The sequence below is a fragment of the Ursus americanus genome, chromosome 33 (assembly GCF_024610735.1).
Source record: "Ursus americanus isolate L20-20 chromosome 33, mUrsAme1.1.p, whole genome shotgun sequence".
Taxonomy (NCBI): domain Eukaryota; kingdom Metazoa; phylum Chordata; class Mammalia; order Carnivora; family Ursidae; genus Ursus; species Ursus americanus.
The window spans coordinates 6,558,338-6,573,588 of record NC_142159.1 but is presented as its reverse complement, the minus strand read 5'-3'; the positions used below and the strand labels follow the sequence as shown (position 1 = coordinate 6,573,588).

The 15,251-nt window shown below is 55.9% G+C and overlaps 1 protein-coding gene and 1 pseudogene across 5 annotated transcripts in view; one reads left to right on the top strand and one right to left on the bottom strand.

The window, feature by feature from the left end:
- Positions 1 to 15,251, bottom strand: part of SYNC (syncoilin, intermediate filament protein) — a 23,970-nt gene extending 8,719 nt beyond the window's left edge. The window contains exons 1-2 of one of the 5 annotated variants that reach the window (XM_087858374.1): positions 15,035 to 15,251; positions 728 to 1,880 (exon numbers count right to left, since the gene is read on the bottom strand). In XM_087858374.1, coding sequence (XP_087714500.1) covers positions 728 to 1,880; positions 15,035 to 15,150 — 1,269 coding nt within the window. In that variant the 5' untranslated portion in view covers positions 15,151 to 15,251. Of the gene's footprint in view, positions 1 to 727; positions 1,881 to 8,822; positions 8,974 to 10,722; positions 10,833 to 14,967 lie in introns of those variants that run through there. The other 4 variants (XM_087858375.1, XM_087858373.1, XM_087858372.1 and 1 more) reach the window with 4 other exon arrangements.
- LOC123782198 (POU domain, class 5, transcription factor 1-like) lies at positions 1,871 to 5,303 on the top strand (annotated as a pseudogene).

Below are 15,251 nucleotides of genomic sequence, written 5' to 3'. Positions count from 1 at the left end.
AATAAAATCTTAAAAAAAAAAAAAAGATTAGAACTGGCTCACACTCAATCAGAAGTAACTCAAATACAAGCAAAATGGTGGCAATGCACAAAAAAAGAAAATGAGGAATAGAGCTTTATAGATTTCACCCGTTTTGTTTTTTAAGTAATTGCTACACCCAGGGTGGGACTCGAACTCACAACCTTGAGATCAAGAGTCGCGTGCCCTACTGAACAGAGCCAGTCAGGTGTCCCTCATCCCAGTTTTAAAACTGGGAAGCTTCAGGCGCAGATGGGACAGGTGGGACTTGAGGGTGAATACACAGGGAGGGAGAGAAGGAACATCCCGCCTGGCCTCCGCCCCTCTTGCTCTCTGCACCCAACCACGATTCACGCAGAATTGGAAAACGGTAGCGTGGGAAGTGCACTGAAACACTCAGGGCTGGTCAGACCAGGGTACAAAAGTCCCCAGCTCGCTGAGCCTGTTTGCTCCTTGAGGAAAGTGATAATACGTGATTTGGAGGATTGATGAGCGGCCCAAGCGACCACGCTGTCGGGGTGCTGCGTGCACGAGGGGTGCCCACGGCGCTCAGCCCCTAGCACAGGCCTGCCTGCGTGGGACGAAGAGTGGAGTCAGGAAGGGAGGTGACGCCCCAAGGAGTAAGCTGTGCTTCCTACACAGGAGAGGATCCTTGCAAGTGCCCGGGAGACAGCTGACTGCGGTCCCGCCTCCCTCCCCAGGGGCCTACCCGGTACTGCTGCACCTCCTCGTCTCGCTTCTGCCTCAGGAGCGTGAGCTGGTCCTCCAGGTTCCGGTGCTGCAGCTGCAGCCGCCGGGCCTCCGCCTGCAGGGGTCTCAGGGCCTCCTTCATCTCTTGGATCTCGGCCTGGGTTTTCTGCAGAGCTTTGGCCGCAGCCTCCTTCCTCTCCAGGAGGCGCAGCAGCTGAGGCTCGTACTCCGCCTCCAGGCCCTGGCGGCTCTCGGCCATGAGGTTCTCAAACTGGGCAGACAGCCGCCGGCTCTCCTGGAGAAAGTGCCCGTCCCTCTGGCTGGGAGGCGCTTCTAGTTGCTGCTGGAGCTGCTCCTTCTGCTTCTGGTAGGCCTCCCGGAGCTGGGCCAGTTCCTCCGAGAGCTGCGCCGCCCGGGCGCTCAGCACTTCCCGCAGCTCTGCAAACTGGGCCACGTCCTGCCGGCGGCACTCCAGCTGGTACTGGTAGGCCACACACTCCTTGGTCACCTTGAACAGCTTCTGCTTGACCAGCCGGGTCTCCTCCCGTAGCCCGTCCCTCTCCAGCTCCGCTTGGGCGTGCAGCTTGTAGGCAGCCTGGATGTCCTGATGGACCTGCTGCACCTCCTGGAGGGCTGGTTCCCGGAGCAACACCAGCTCGTGGATGAGCTGGTCCCGCTCCTCTTCCAGCTGGGCCACAGCCTGGACACACTGCTGGAAACGCTCCTCCAGCAGTTCCAGGTCCTGTATGCTCAGGCTCTCCGTGCTGGCACCAGGCCCGGCGCTGAGGTCCTGCTCGCCGCTAGGTTTCTCCTCGCTCGTGACGGTCTCTCCCCTGTCGCTGGTCTGCTCTGGGCTTGCGGTCTTTTCGGGCTTCGTGGGCTCTTCCACATAGAGGGTCTCCTCTGGCTTCACAGGCTCGTCCACGTCCAGCGCCTCGCCTGGCTGCCTGGTCTCCTCGATGTACAGTGTCTCCTCGGGCTTCTCCGTCTCTTCCACGCAGAATATCTCATCTATCTCGTCGAAGTCACCTGGGTCCCCCAGGTAGAGAATGTCCTCTAAGTTCAAGGTCCTCTTCAAAGACAGAGTCACTTCTGGGTCCAAAGTCCCTGCCTCATGCGGGGATTCAGAGTTCTCCTCTTCAAGAGGAGAACTGGCTTCTGCTTTTGTCTCCCTGCAAGAGAAATGACTTAAAGTGAGAGGACAGCCACAATCCCAGGATGGTTGGCCATGGGAGCCATTAGGGTTATATCCCATGCTCACATCTCAGAGGGCACTTGTCTGCTCCCTCCCCTCCAGCAGTCTAGCCCCGTGCACAGATGCTCCATGCCATGCTCAGGTCCCCTGACAACATCCCCATGATGTCAGTGCCTAGTCTCTGCTTACATATATACCTTTAAGGCCGGGAAACTCACACCTGAGCCACCGCTATTTGTTCCACTGTCATAAGAAAATTCTAGTGTTGAAGGAAAACCTTCTCTGAAATTTTTTTTAAAGATTTATTTTACGTGCGCCTGGCTGGGTCAGTTGGTTAGGCGTCTGCCTTCAGCTCAGGTCATGATCCCAGGGTTCTGGGATTGAGCCCCATGGCGGGCTCCGTGCCCAGCAGGGAGCCTGCTTCTCCCTCTCCCTCTGCCTGCTGCTCCCCCCTACTTGGCTCGCTCACTCTGTCAAATAAATGGATGGAATCTTTTAAAAAAAGAGAGAGAGAGAAAGAGAGAGAGGTGTTGAGCAGCCTTGGAGAGCCCTCATTTTTCCAGGCCCCTGGCTTGGGGCACCTGCATTCCCCCATGGCGGGACACCTGGCTTCCGATTTGGCCTTCTTGCCCGCCCTGGGTGGTGGACTCGATGGGCCGGGAGGCTGGAGCCCGGCTGGGTTGACCCTCTGACCTGGCTGAGCTTCCCAGGCCCTCCCAGTGGGTTGGCAATTGGGCCAGGGGTTGGGCCAGGCACTGAGGTGTGGGGGATTCCCCCGTGCCCCCCGCCATATGACTTCTGCGGAGGAATGGCGCACTGTGGACCTCAGATTGGAGTAGGGCTGGTGCCCCAAGGCAGCCTGGAGACCTCTCAGCCCAAGGGCGAGTGGGCAAGCAGGGAGCCAGGGTGGAGAGCAACCCCTGTGCTGCCTCACCTGGGGCTGTGAAGCCGGACAAGGAGAAGCTGGAGCAAAACCCCGAGGAGTCCCAAGACATCAAAGCTCTGCAGAAAGACCTGGAACAATTTGCCAAGCTCCTGAAGCAGAAGAGGATCACCCTGGGATACACTCAGGCTGATGTGGGGCTCACCCTGGGGGTTCTCTTTAGGAAGGTGTTCAGCCAAACGAGCATCTGCTGTGTTTTTTTCTTTTTAAGATTTTATTTATTTATTTGACAGAGATAGAGACAGCCAGCGAGAGAGGGAACACAAGCAGGGGGAGTGGGAGAGGAAGAAGCAGGCTCCTAGCGGAGGAGCCTGATGTGGGGCTCGATCCCACAACACCGGGATCACGCCCTGAGCCGAAGGCAGACACTTAACCGCTGTGCCACCCAGGCGCCCCCGCATCTGCCGTTTTGAGGCCCTGCAGCTCAGTTTCGAGGACACGTGTAAGCTGCGGCCCCCGCTGCAGAAGCGGGTGGAGGAGGCTGACAACGAAAATCTACAGGAGATATGCAAAGCAGAGACCCTCGTGCAGGCCCGAAAGAGAAAGCAAAGGAGTATCCAGTGAGAGGCCACCTGGAGAGCGTGTTCCTGCTGTTCCTGTGGTGCCCGAAGGCCGCCCTGCAGCCTATCAGCCACGCGGCCCAGCAGCTCGGCCTTGAGAAGGGCATGGTCTGAGTGTGGTTCTGCCATCGTCGGCAGAAGGGCAAACGGTCAAGCAGTGACTATTGCAACGAGATGATTTTGAGGCTGCTGGATCCCCTTTCTCAGGGGCACCAGTATCCTTTCCTCTGGCACCAGGGCCCCATTTTGGTACCCCAGTCTATCAGGGCCCTCGCTTCACTACCCTGTACTCCTCGGTCCCTGTCCCTGAGGGTGAAGGCTTTCCCCCTCCATGTCTCTCACCTCTCTGGGCTCTCCCATGCATTCAAACTGCGGTGCTGGCCCTTCCCAGGGTGGGGGCCAGAGGAAGGAGAAGAGCCGAGCTGGGAAAGAGAACCTGGGCTTTGTACCAGGGCTTTGGGATTAAGTTCTTCCTTCACTAAGAAAGGATTTGGGAACACAAAGGGCGCAGGGGCAGGGAGTTGGGGGGACTGGTTGGAGGGAAGGTAAAGTTCAAGGATGCTCTTGTTTTGAATCCCCACATCACGTTCTTAAATAAAGGAGCCTGGGACTCAGTAGGTTAAAAAAAAAAAAAGATTATTTTAGAGAGAGAGAGAATGAAGATGGGGGAGGAACAGAGGAGGAGAGAGGAACAAGCAGACGCCCGCACCGAGCACAGAGCCCACCTCGGAGCTCAATCTCACAACCCTGAGATCACAACCTGAGCCGAAACCAAGAGTCAGACACTTGACTGACTGAGCCACCAAGGCGCCCCTTGTCTGCGATGTTTACCTAGGCTTGATTCCTCTTTCTAGAATCAGACAAACCTACCTATTTAATCATGTAAGCTCTTTAGACACCTAAAGAAAACTAACATCTTTCGACTATTCCATGCATGCCAAAGTGTCCAGTGCTCTCCTCATTTGGGTCACTCCTTTTGGACTAGTTTCCAAATTGTCACTGTCCCTTGGGGATGGGTATTGGAAACAGTACCCAGGTGTGTTCTGAGCAGTGAATCTCTGGACACTACACTCCTATTGATAAAGGCTAATATTGCCAATATAGAACAGCTCTATCATATCGTTGACAAATGCTAAGTTTGACTAAAAACCTTGAGGCTTTCTCACACCAAAAAAAAAAAAAGACTTTCTCACACCAAAAAAAAAAAAAAAAAAAGACTTTTTCACACCAAGTGCTTTTAAGTCACATCTCTTGTTCCTGTAAAACTCCATTCATCTTGTTGGGGTGTCTAGGTGGCTCAACTGGTTAGGCATCTGACTCCTGATTTTGGCTCCAGTCATGATCTAAGGGTTGTGGGATTGAGCCCCACGTCGGGCTCCTCTCTGGGCGTGGAGCCTGCTTGAGAGTCTCCCTCTCTCTCCCTCTGCCCCTTCCCATCTCCCCCTCCAAAACAGAACAGAACAGAACAGAGCAAAACTTCATTCATCTTGTTAGGATTGGCCCATCCTCTGGCCTGTCGAAGACTCTTGAATTCAGATACCGTGATTCTGCGGGGAAGCTCCTTAAGCCAGCTGCCAGTTGCCTGCTAGCTTAACCGGCTCCTGTTAAGGAATCTCCTCCCGTTTCTTTGGACTTCAGCCGGCTTTGATCCTTCCTGTTGCAAATACATCTTACCTACCTTGGACCTCTGAGCAATTCTTTGAAAATATAAACTACCATGGAAATAGTAACAATAAATTACACTTATAAAGGTCTTATTTGTGCCAGGCTCCGTGCTGAATGATTTACCTTTATCGACTCATTTAATCCTCATAACATTTTTGTGAGGTAGTTATATTTATTATCCCCATCTTACAGATAAGGAAACTGAGGTTAAAAGAGATTATGCAGGGGCGCCTGGGTGGTGCAGTTGTTAGGCGTCTGCCTTCGGCTCAGGGCGTGATCCCGGCGTTATGGGATCGGGCCCCACATCAGGCTCCTCCGCTATGAGCCTGCTTCTTCCTCTCCCACTCCTCCTGCTTGTGTTCCCTCTCTCGCTGGCTGTCTCTCTCTCTGTCAAATAAATAAATAAAATCTTTTAAAAAAAAGAGAGAGATTATGCGGTTTGCTCAAGGGAACTCAGATACGCCATGGGCACCAGTTTTAAGACAGTCTAAATTTGAGTATAGTTTTCAAGAAAGCTACTTCAGATATAAAGTATAAATGAAAAGTCCCTGTATCGAAGAACGTATCTGTCTTGAAAAAGCCTACTTGTGGGGCGCCTGGGTGGCTCAGTTGGTTAAGTGTCATGATAAGGCTCAGGTCATGATCCTGGAGTCCCCGACTCGGGCCCTGCATCGGCTCCCTGCTCAGCGGGGAGTCTGCTTCTCCCTCTGCCCCTCACCCCGCTCATGCTCACTCTCTCAAATAAAATATATTTTTTTCTTTTTTTAAAAGCACATTTAAAAAAAAAGTAAAGGCCTACTCGTGTCCAGGTTTTAAGCTCTATATCTTAGCTCCAAGTTCCCACTACAGATTATTTTTATTCTAAGGTTTGATTTATTTATTTTGAGAGAGAGAGACAGAGCGTGCTCGAGCAGGGGGAGGAACAGAGGCAGAGGGAGAGAGAGAACCTCAAGCAGACTCCACGCTGAGCACAGAGCCCGACACGGGGCTGGATCCCACAGCCCTGAGATCATGACCCGAGCTGAAATCAGGAGTCAGATGCTTAACCGACTGAGCAACCCAGGCGCCCCCAGATCATTTCTCTTCTAAATCGTTGTGTATTCTGTCCTCCTCTCTAGCACCCCAGGAATCCCTGGCTTCCCATTCTGTGTGTCACGGTGGCCCTCGTGGCCCTCGGGAAACCACAAGTGTGGCTTCACCAGGCCCCGGACGTCACTGGCCTCACACAGCCCAGCACCTGCGCTGAAATCTAAAGCTTGAGGACGGCCTCAACTGTCACCTAGTTCACCCCCGTCACTCTACCAGAGAGGGTGTTGTTTAGATCTCTTCATCTGGTGTCACCTGACATCTCAGACTACCCTTCTCCCTGGGCTTGCTACACCTGTATTCTCCAGTGCAGAGACGCACAGCCCCATACAGCAGGTTGATGAAACAATGATCCTTACGCAGCTCTTTCCCTGCCCCCCGCCCACCATAGCCAACTCCCTGCGAACTGACCGATCTCAGAAAAAGTCTCCAGCCTCCGTCCCCTCCTCATCCCCTTGCCAGAGCTGGACTCCAAGTCATCACTGCACACCTGCCCTCGTGTGCCAGCCTTCCAACGGGTTTCGTCCTTCTCACGCCAGTCCATTCTCTACAGTGCCACAGCTTGCTAGAACGTAGCCGTGTCGCCCCACTTCGCGCACAGCCAACGGCCTAGCATAGATTCAAAACCCTTAACGATGTGGCCCCAACATACCTTTTCAGCCTCATCTCACACACTCCCTGCCGCCCACCCCGTGCTTGACAATCCCGAACATGGGTTAACACTTTTACACCTCCTACTCCTAGCCCACTATGTCTAAAGGATCCAGCTGAGAAAATACAGCTCATTGTACACCATCCGATTAGAGAACAGTCCTGCACTGCCTGGAAAGGTAGAGCTCCTCGCGCCAGGAAGGGTGCCCCCGCTCAGCCAGCCGGACCCCCTTCGATCCTCAGTAGAGCCCCTGCTTTCCCGGCAGACGGTCCTCACATGCTCTTGCTGAGTCCTCCCCCCTGGGATGACGTAACTGTGTCTAAGGCAGGACTGCAAGTCTTTCATGTGAAAAGTCATGTATGCGATGCTATCTTTTACCCCCATTTTGTAGATGAGGAAACCAAAGCACTGAGAACTCACTCAAAGCTCCACGACCTGTACGCAAGTGGTGGAGCCTGGAGAAGACGGCGTCCGGCTCCAGAGCCGGCTGGAGCTCCCGCTGACCACTCTGTTCTCAGAACAGGCATGAGTTCGAAAGCAGGCTACGGCTCCAGCAGGTCTAACAAAACGTACTGATTTCCCTACTCGTAAATGTCTCCTCATCCTCCAAGCCCTGCTCTGACTGCATCTCTCCTGCAAAGTATTTTGCAGACAAACCCACCACTGCATTCTCAAGGCACCGGGTGCGCACCTCATCTTTGCACTTAGTGTTCTGTGTTACAGCGGTGAGTGTGTCCGCGTCCCCTGAGAGTCCGTCTCCTAAGCACAAGGGGAGTTCGCATTCCCTGTGGATCCCAGGGTGGGGCTCTGTAGAGGGAAGGCAGGCAGAAGTCGACTGCGATCCAAAGAGGAAACGTGCCCAAGGTCGAGGGGCCCAGCTGGACGTAGAACCCTGTCCTCCTGACCCCCAGGCAGCGCTGTTACCCCACACGCTGTGGTTGCCTCTGTCACCCTCCCCCCAGCGGCGCCAGGCCTCTGCTAGCCGCTGCCCTCACACAGATGCCTCTCTGTCTTGGGAGCTGGGGACAAGTAGAGCATGGGAGGCTTCAGGCCTAGGGAGTCCGCCCCGCTGGGGCCCCGACCTCAGGCTTCCTTGGACTCCAAGCAGCCTGCTTCTGCCACTGGCTCCTTGGACCTGGAGGACTCCAGCAGCTCCCGGCCCCGCATCACCCCGGTGGCTAGGAGTGTCTGAGACACTGTGCGGACGTGAGCTGGTGTGGATCTGACTGGGTGTGCACTTGTATGTGTATACGGCAGTGCAGGGGATTGTAAAACTATGCTCGGCTTCGCGCTGTGTGAGACGCTGAAGGGGGACGGGGTGTGTGTATTTGCACCACCACCTCTTCAGGGCCGGAGTCCGACCTGGGGCAGAAATCCTCCCTACTGGCCCCAAATCCCGGAGCCACAGGCCGTTTCCCCTAAGCAGTGGTAAGGGGACAGTGTGCATGGTTGGGGGCGGGCCTCCGCTCCAGGGCCCCCTGGCCGAGGCCGGCTGCCAAGGCCCTCCTACTGGTCTGGGCCGGGCGACCCTCCCCACGCCCGCCCCCCATCCCAGGCCTCAGACAGGAGAGAGCGGGCTGCCAGAACAGACTCCGAACTCCGCGCTGGCAGCCGCCCAGCCTTGCACCAAGTCTCCTCCACACAGCGAATTCGGCCCCCAGAGGCCTCCATCTCCAGTTGCATTTGGGGTGAGGCACGAAGGAAAGCGAGGAGCCAGCGTCCTGGGCCACCCTGGCCCAGTGGCATTTGAGGGTTGATGCCCACAGGTCTGAAAGGGTTAATTCTCACCCAGCCCCGGTGGGGGCCACTATAAAAAGCCACAGACAAACGGAGGTGCCGGGACCCCGGGCCTCTCCCATCTCCCTCGGCCGGTGGCTCCGCCCGGTGCCAGCGCCACACCCCGGCTGGCCCACCACCCCCAGCCAGGAGAAAGGTGCTCGCGGGGGGTCGGGGGGCGGCTCGTCCAGCGCCCCCTCCCCACAGGACCGCGACGCGGGCCCTGCACGGTCCTACCTCGCGGCCTGGGCGGCGCCGTCCCCGCCGTGCCGGGGCTCCGGGCTGGCCATGGCTGCGCGACCCCGGGCTGGGCGGCCGCGTTATTAATAGCCGGCCCCGCCGGCCGCTCGCTCCGCGCCCGCGCCCGCCGCACTGGCAGCTGCCGCCGACACCGGATCCCGCCCGCCCCGGGCCGGGCGCGCCCACTTGGCCCCAGCTCCCGCCCGCGGGAGGAGGGAGCGGGCCGCACGGCCGGGGGCGGGGGGTGGGGGGTGGCCGATCGGCGTCTCCCAAACCGCCTCGCCCCGAGATCTTCCCGAACCTTCTTTCTCTTCACCCCTTCTTTCCAAGGGTCCCGGTTGCAGGGGGCCGGGGAGGAGGGTGGCTCTGCGGCCCCGGGAGAGCACTTCCCCTGCCCGGCCGGCGGGTGCAGGGGTTTGGGGTGGGGGCTGTGAAGGACGCGTAGCTCGGCTCCCCTGCGATCCCCACCCGCGCGGTGGCGGGGCGGGGGGGGAGGCCGGAGCGCCGTGTCCCGCAGCTGTCCTGAAGGGCTGGGGGAGGAGGGGTCACGGCCACACCCCGTGCTTTTAGGGACAGTCGGGAGCCTGTTGCCGGGGTTAGGGAAGGGCGGTGGGAGGACTGCGTCGAGGGGTTTAAGCCTGTAAGGTCGAGTCCAGATTTAACACCGACGTCCACCCCCACGCTGCGAGGTTTCCTGGAGTCTCTCCGCTACTCCACCTGTCACCCTGACCCAGCCCCGCTTTTGTCCCCTCCAAGGCATGCCCCCTCCCCCAAGGCCTTAGCCCGTTAGAGTCAGGGTCAAATTTCAATACTGAAGTCTTTCTCCCTAAGCCAGAAGCTGCCGGCCCCTTCCCAGACCTGGGCCTCGGGCATTCTCCCTTCTGATGCCTTTTTTCCACTTAACCTCTCTGTCTGGGGAGGTCTTTGACTCAATCGCGGAAGAATGCTCTGCACTGTAAAGAGCGTGGGGCTGGATGTGTGTTTAATCAGAGAGGCCCTGAGTATGGGGCGGGGGCCCGGGGTGGGGGGGCAATGGTGCCGCTGTGTTGAGCATGTGTGGGTTGTGTGTTGCGATCAGTGTGCCCACTGCAGGCTGTGTGAACACTACATGGGTGGGTGTGTGTGTGTGTGTGGAGGGGGAGAATGTGGGATTGCGTGCCGTGTGTGACTCTGGGACGACCGAGGGGTACATGTCTGTGTGTGGGCATGTGGTTGTGTGCTTGTATAATCTGGGGCAGGGGGGGCGTAGAGAGTGGTTATTATGTGTGGTGAAGGCTGGCTGTGGACTGTGTATGGGCCTGCGTGTAATTGTGTGCCTGTGAGGGCCTAGGGCTGATGCCTGCAAGTATGGGAGTGGGTGCTCACAAGCCGATGGGTGGAGTGTCCTCCGGGACTGGGGCCTGCCGACGGGTTCATTAATCTGTGTATTTGAGTGTGCCGCCTGTGGCTGTGTATTTATATCTCTCTGGCTAATGCAAGGGGCTGGGACATTAACACCCAGGGTAGCCAAATACACCCTTGTAAGGCATGCACGAGAAAAAGCTGGGTTTTAAGGAGGCGGCTGGTCATTTTCTGACTTACCCCTAAAATATTCCAGGGAAGGAGGTTGGCAAAGCCTCAGCGGCTGGTCATTTGACAGCTGCTGCCAGTCGGAGGGGTGCTGGGGGAGAAAGGGCAAGGCCTGCCGGCAGCACTGTTTGCTGTGGGTGCTAGGCAACAGGCGGCCAGGGTGGCGTGAAGAAGGGCTATCCCTTCCCCTCCAACCCCCCCAGCCCAGGACCTGGCCCTGGGCTGTCCCCAAGTCCGAATCCCTCACCCCCTTTGACCTCCCCTAAGGCCTTCTTTAGGCTGAAACTCTGAATCTCCCAGGGTCCCAGAAGCACTTCCACCTCCATACCTTAATTTCTGCTGTTCCCTCTGCCTGGAACACCCTTTCCAACCCTTCACATCCCAGTTTCTGCTCTTTCTGGGTCTCAGCTTACATGTCATCGCCTCAGAAAACACTTCCCTGATGTCCCCCGCCCCCGGCATAAACGTCTCTCCATGTACTGTTTATTTTCGGTACGGTACTTATCACAGTCTGCAGTCATACTGTTGGTTTTCCATTCCCTCCTAGTCTGCTTTCCCCACTAGAATAGAAGCCCCGTGACAGCAGGGACTTGGTGCGTCTCAGTCACTGCTGTGTCCCCAGCACCCAGCACAGGGCCTGGCACATAATAGGACCTCAAATAAATAAAGAAACGTTGTTGAATGAATGAGAGAAAGAAGAAGGTCCTACCTAGGCCAATTCAGACAACATTTGATGCCCGCTACGCAACAGGCCTGCGCTGCTCGCCACCAAGGAGGCCCCGGTGTGCTCAGGGAAACAGGTCTTCTGACTGGGTCTACCGAGGCAGAGAGAGGCGTGTGAGGACACAGGACTCAGTTCAGCTGGCAAAAGGTGGCATTTGGCCTGTGCGTCAGGGCGATCAGCCTTATTCGGCCCAGGCTCCTGCCTGAGAAGAGCTCACAGTGGAGAGGCGGCAGGAACTGTTGTCTGGGGAGACAAACGCATGCCGACACTAATGCTCCATCAGCGGGCTGAGGGGTGTGGTAGGCAGGGAGAACCGGGGGGAGCGAGGGATGGGAGAGATGAACCCCAAGGCTGGGACACCCTCACAGACAAAGGAACCTGGGCTGGAAGGAGGAGGAAGGATGAGGTGTCAGGCACAAGACAAGCATAGCCACTCGGTCTCTGGGGCCCCTCCACAAAGCCATCTTGGGGCTGACCCCTGCTGACAGTCTCACTTGGGCCCCCTTGCCTTATAGTTTCCTGTTGAGTTTGGCCAATAAGAGACACTGACAAGAGACCAGTGCGAAGGAGGGGAGTTAGCCTGAGATATTTCTACTACCCACCCTTGCTCCGTGATTTTGCCCGTGACTATGTTCTCCACTGAAAGCCAGAGCTCTTGCGGGGAGGCCTGCACCCATGGGTCCAACTCTCTCCAGGTTCATTAACAAGGATCCCTCCCTTGCCCTTCAGGTCCCCAGGGCAATGATTCCATCCCACTGTTGGGAGCCCCAGGGTGCTTCACCATTCCTGCCACACCTCCACGAATAGTTCCATCATTAAACCCTCTCCTGGCTGATGCTTTGTGTTTCCTTTTTCCTGCTGAGATCCCTAAGGTTAAGAACTAAACCAAGGGAAGGAGAGCCCTCGGCAGAGAATTCAAGAGGACCCTCTTTCTAAATTGCCACCAAAACCAGAATTGGAAAAGTTGTGAACTGATCAAAATCCCATCCTAGGTGAACAGTGCCCTCCTGGCCACACCACTCTGGGCAGGAGCCCAACCCAAGAGGCTCCTCTTAGCTCACCTTACTCAGGCTTCTGCCTGGAGTTACCCTGGCCAGGAGAACAGGGCAGGGAGGGGGATGAGCAGCGAGGAATGGGGGGTGGGGGATGGCAGAGGCATGAGCTTGGAAGCACAGAGGCACCAGAGGGCCACACAGCGGGCGGAGCCTTGGCAGCAGCCTCTGTCTTGCTCCAGAACATGCCTTACAGGGCCTTGGGAAGCCAACCTCCCTGAACCTCAGTTCCCTGTCTGTGAAATGGGCAATCAATACCCTCTTCACAGGATTGTTGTGAAAAGCAATCAGATGTGAGGTTCGGCACATGAGCGAGTGGAGTAAACTTGTTCCAAAAGCTGAGAGTAGCACATTCCTCATTATTACTGGTGCAGGTAGAGGCCATTCTGCGGCGTTTCTGTGCACCAAGAGCTCCCATCAAGGGGTGGGACGGGGACAGGAAGAGCCCAGGGCTTCAAGGGAGCCCGGGTACAAATCCAAGCCTAAAACCTGTCTGTGCAGTTCGTCACCGTGTGACCTTAGGGAAGGCACTCTACCTCACGGATTGTTTTCATCTCAGTAAAATCAGATGACACTTTTAACCTCATAGGTTTGCTGGGAGGATGAACCGAGGACACAGAAAGCATGGTTGAGTACCTGCTGCGTTCTGAAAGATTTAATTTATTATTTATTTATGAGAGAGAGAACACAAGCAGGGGGAGTGGCAGGCCCAGGGAGAAGCACGTTCCCCTCGGAGCAAGGAGCCCGATGCGGGGCTCGATCCCAGGACCCTGGGATCATGACCTGAGCCGAAGGCAGATGCTTAACCTACTGAGCCACCCAGGTGTCCCCAATGCATTGTAAGTGCCCAAGAAATAGTAACTATTATTTTAAAAACTCCCTTTTCTCCCTCTTACTGTCCCCAAAACTGCAACCAGGGGCTGACTTACCGCAGTATCTCCTTTCCTTCCTTCCTTCCTTCCTTCCTTCCTTCCTTCCTTCCTTCCTTCCTTCTTTCCTTCCTTCCTACCTGACTGTCTTCTTTTACTCATTCATTCATTCATTTCTACATTTATGAAGCTGGACAATGTGCTAGATCCTAGGAACACAGGGACTAGGAAGTCATTAAGGCAAAACAATATCTGTATTTCTTTGCTGTTGTATCCCCAGCCCCTGGGTTTTCAATAAATAATGGCCAAATGAGTAAATTATATTAGTTGTCTTCCTGGGCACCCACGACATGCCAGGTGCTGAGCTAAGCATTTTATCTCCGTTACTGCAATGGGTCTTCAGAAGGAGAGCCCCAAACAGAAGGCCTGTAATCAAGCTCATTTACTAATGGTAAGACTGAAGCTCAGACTGATTAGAAACTTAGTTGACTGAAGTCACGCGGTCAGGAAATGATGGCACTCCAATTCGGTATCCTGCCTCGGCTATGACGGAACCATTTTTTATCATCATGGCTGTCACTAGGCGTGATTTCCAGAGGCTTATCTTACAGTCTAGGGAGGGTCCGGTGGCCTTTTCCTCCCCAGACTTACCCAGGAGGGGCCCAGGCGTGGTGCAGACTTGGGTTCAAATCCAGCTCTGCATGGCTGGGCTTAACTTAACCTCTCTGAACCTCAGCTTCCACTGCTGGGAAATGACGTTGGGTGGGTGCTCCACGAGAAAATGCAGAGGGAATGCCCAGCACCTTGCCCAGTATACAAAAGTCACTTGATAAATGTTCTCCTCTTTATTTCCTCCTCCCTCCCTGCCCTCTGTGGCCGCGGTCTGGGGGTTTGTGGCTTGAGGCGTGCTGAGCGCCCGCGGAGCACCCGGCGCTCGGCCGTTGCGTTCTCGCGGCGATTCCGACCGCTGCCTCCAGGGGGCGCCACCACACCGACCTCGCGTTTGGGGGTGGCCGTTCTCTTGGTCGCCGCGCGGGGCCGCCTGGGTCCGGAGTTTTGGGGGACGAGGGCATGCGGGCGGCAAGGAGGGCCAACCCCAGCTGAACCAAAGATGTCTTCGGCGTCACAGTCATAATTAATAATAAACAGTAATAATAGTAATAGCACCAGAGCCACCGGGAGCCAGCAGTGACCGATTCAACAGGCGTATTTGGGTGCTGGAGGCTGTGGGACTTAAGGGAAGGAGCCAGGTTTAGACTCAGACTAGGTTCCAATCCCATCCAGCCAGCTCATTTCACGCTGTGCTCTGTAACCTTGGCCCTTTCTGAACCCTCTTCCTCAGCTTTGAAAGGTTCGGGCTCTGGCCAGAAGACTTCCCCCAGCCATTCCCACTACACGCCACCCCAACCCTCACACTGGAGCAATGTCCCGCCTCTTACCTGCCTACCTCTTCTAAAACCCATGCAGTCACCTCATCCAAAAAACCTCTCTCTCCCCTGCTCAGCAGCCTTCGCGTATGCTGTTCCCTCTACCTGCACACCCTTTCCCCAGCCCTAAAGCCTGCTACTCAGGGCACAGCTTAAATATCCCATCTTCCAGGATGTCCCCCTCCCCTATGTTCCTGCTGCCTCCTGGTCAGAGCATAAAGGACTTGCTTGTTTAAGTGCTGCCTCTAGTCCCATTACACCGCGGTGCCCTGAAAGCAGGAGCCACACCCTATCGAGGGCTCCATGGTGTCACAGGGCTGAGCCCAGTGACTGGCACAAAGTGCACGCTCAATAAACACATGTCCCGTGAATGAGCGATGGACCCAGCTGGCTCCGCTCACTGAGCCTCCTCCAAGGCCTCAGCCCCGGGGCATCTGCACCGTCGCAGAAACAGAAGCACAGACTCAGAGACAAGTCACGCACAGAGTCACATGTACTCACAGTTGCAGAGAGTCATATGCAAAAGGCCAAATTCCTCCATTGCTCATTTCTGCTTCTGTTTATATACCTTTGTGTCCTAGGTATGTGTTCCCTCTCTTCTTTTGTGACTTGAGGTCCCTGAGAACAGTGTTGTGTCTCTTTATCAGCCTGGTAGCCCCTTAGGAGAGGGTGAACTGCTCCCATCAGCCTGGGAATGCCCAGGGAAATGTGAGATCTCCCCAACTAGTTTGGGGGACTGGGCTGCGGAGTCTCTTCCCCACCAGCCTGGGAGCTCTTGGAATAGT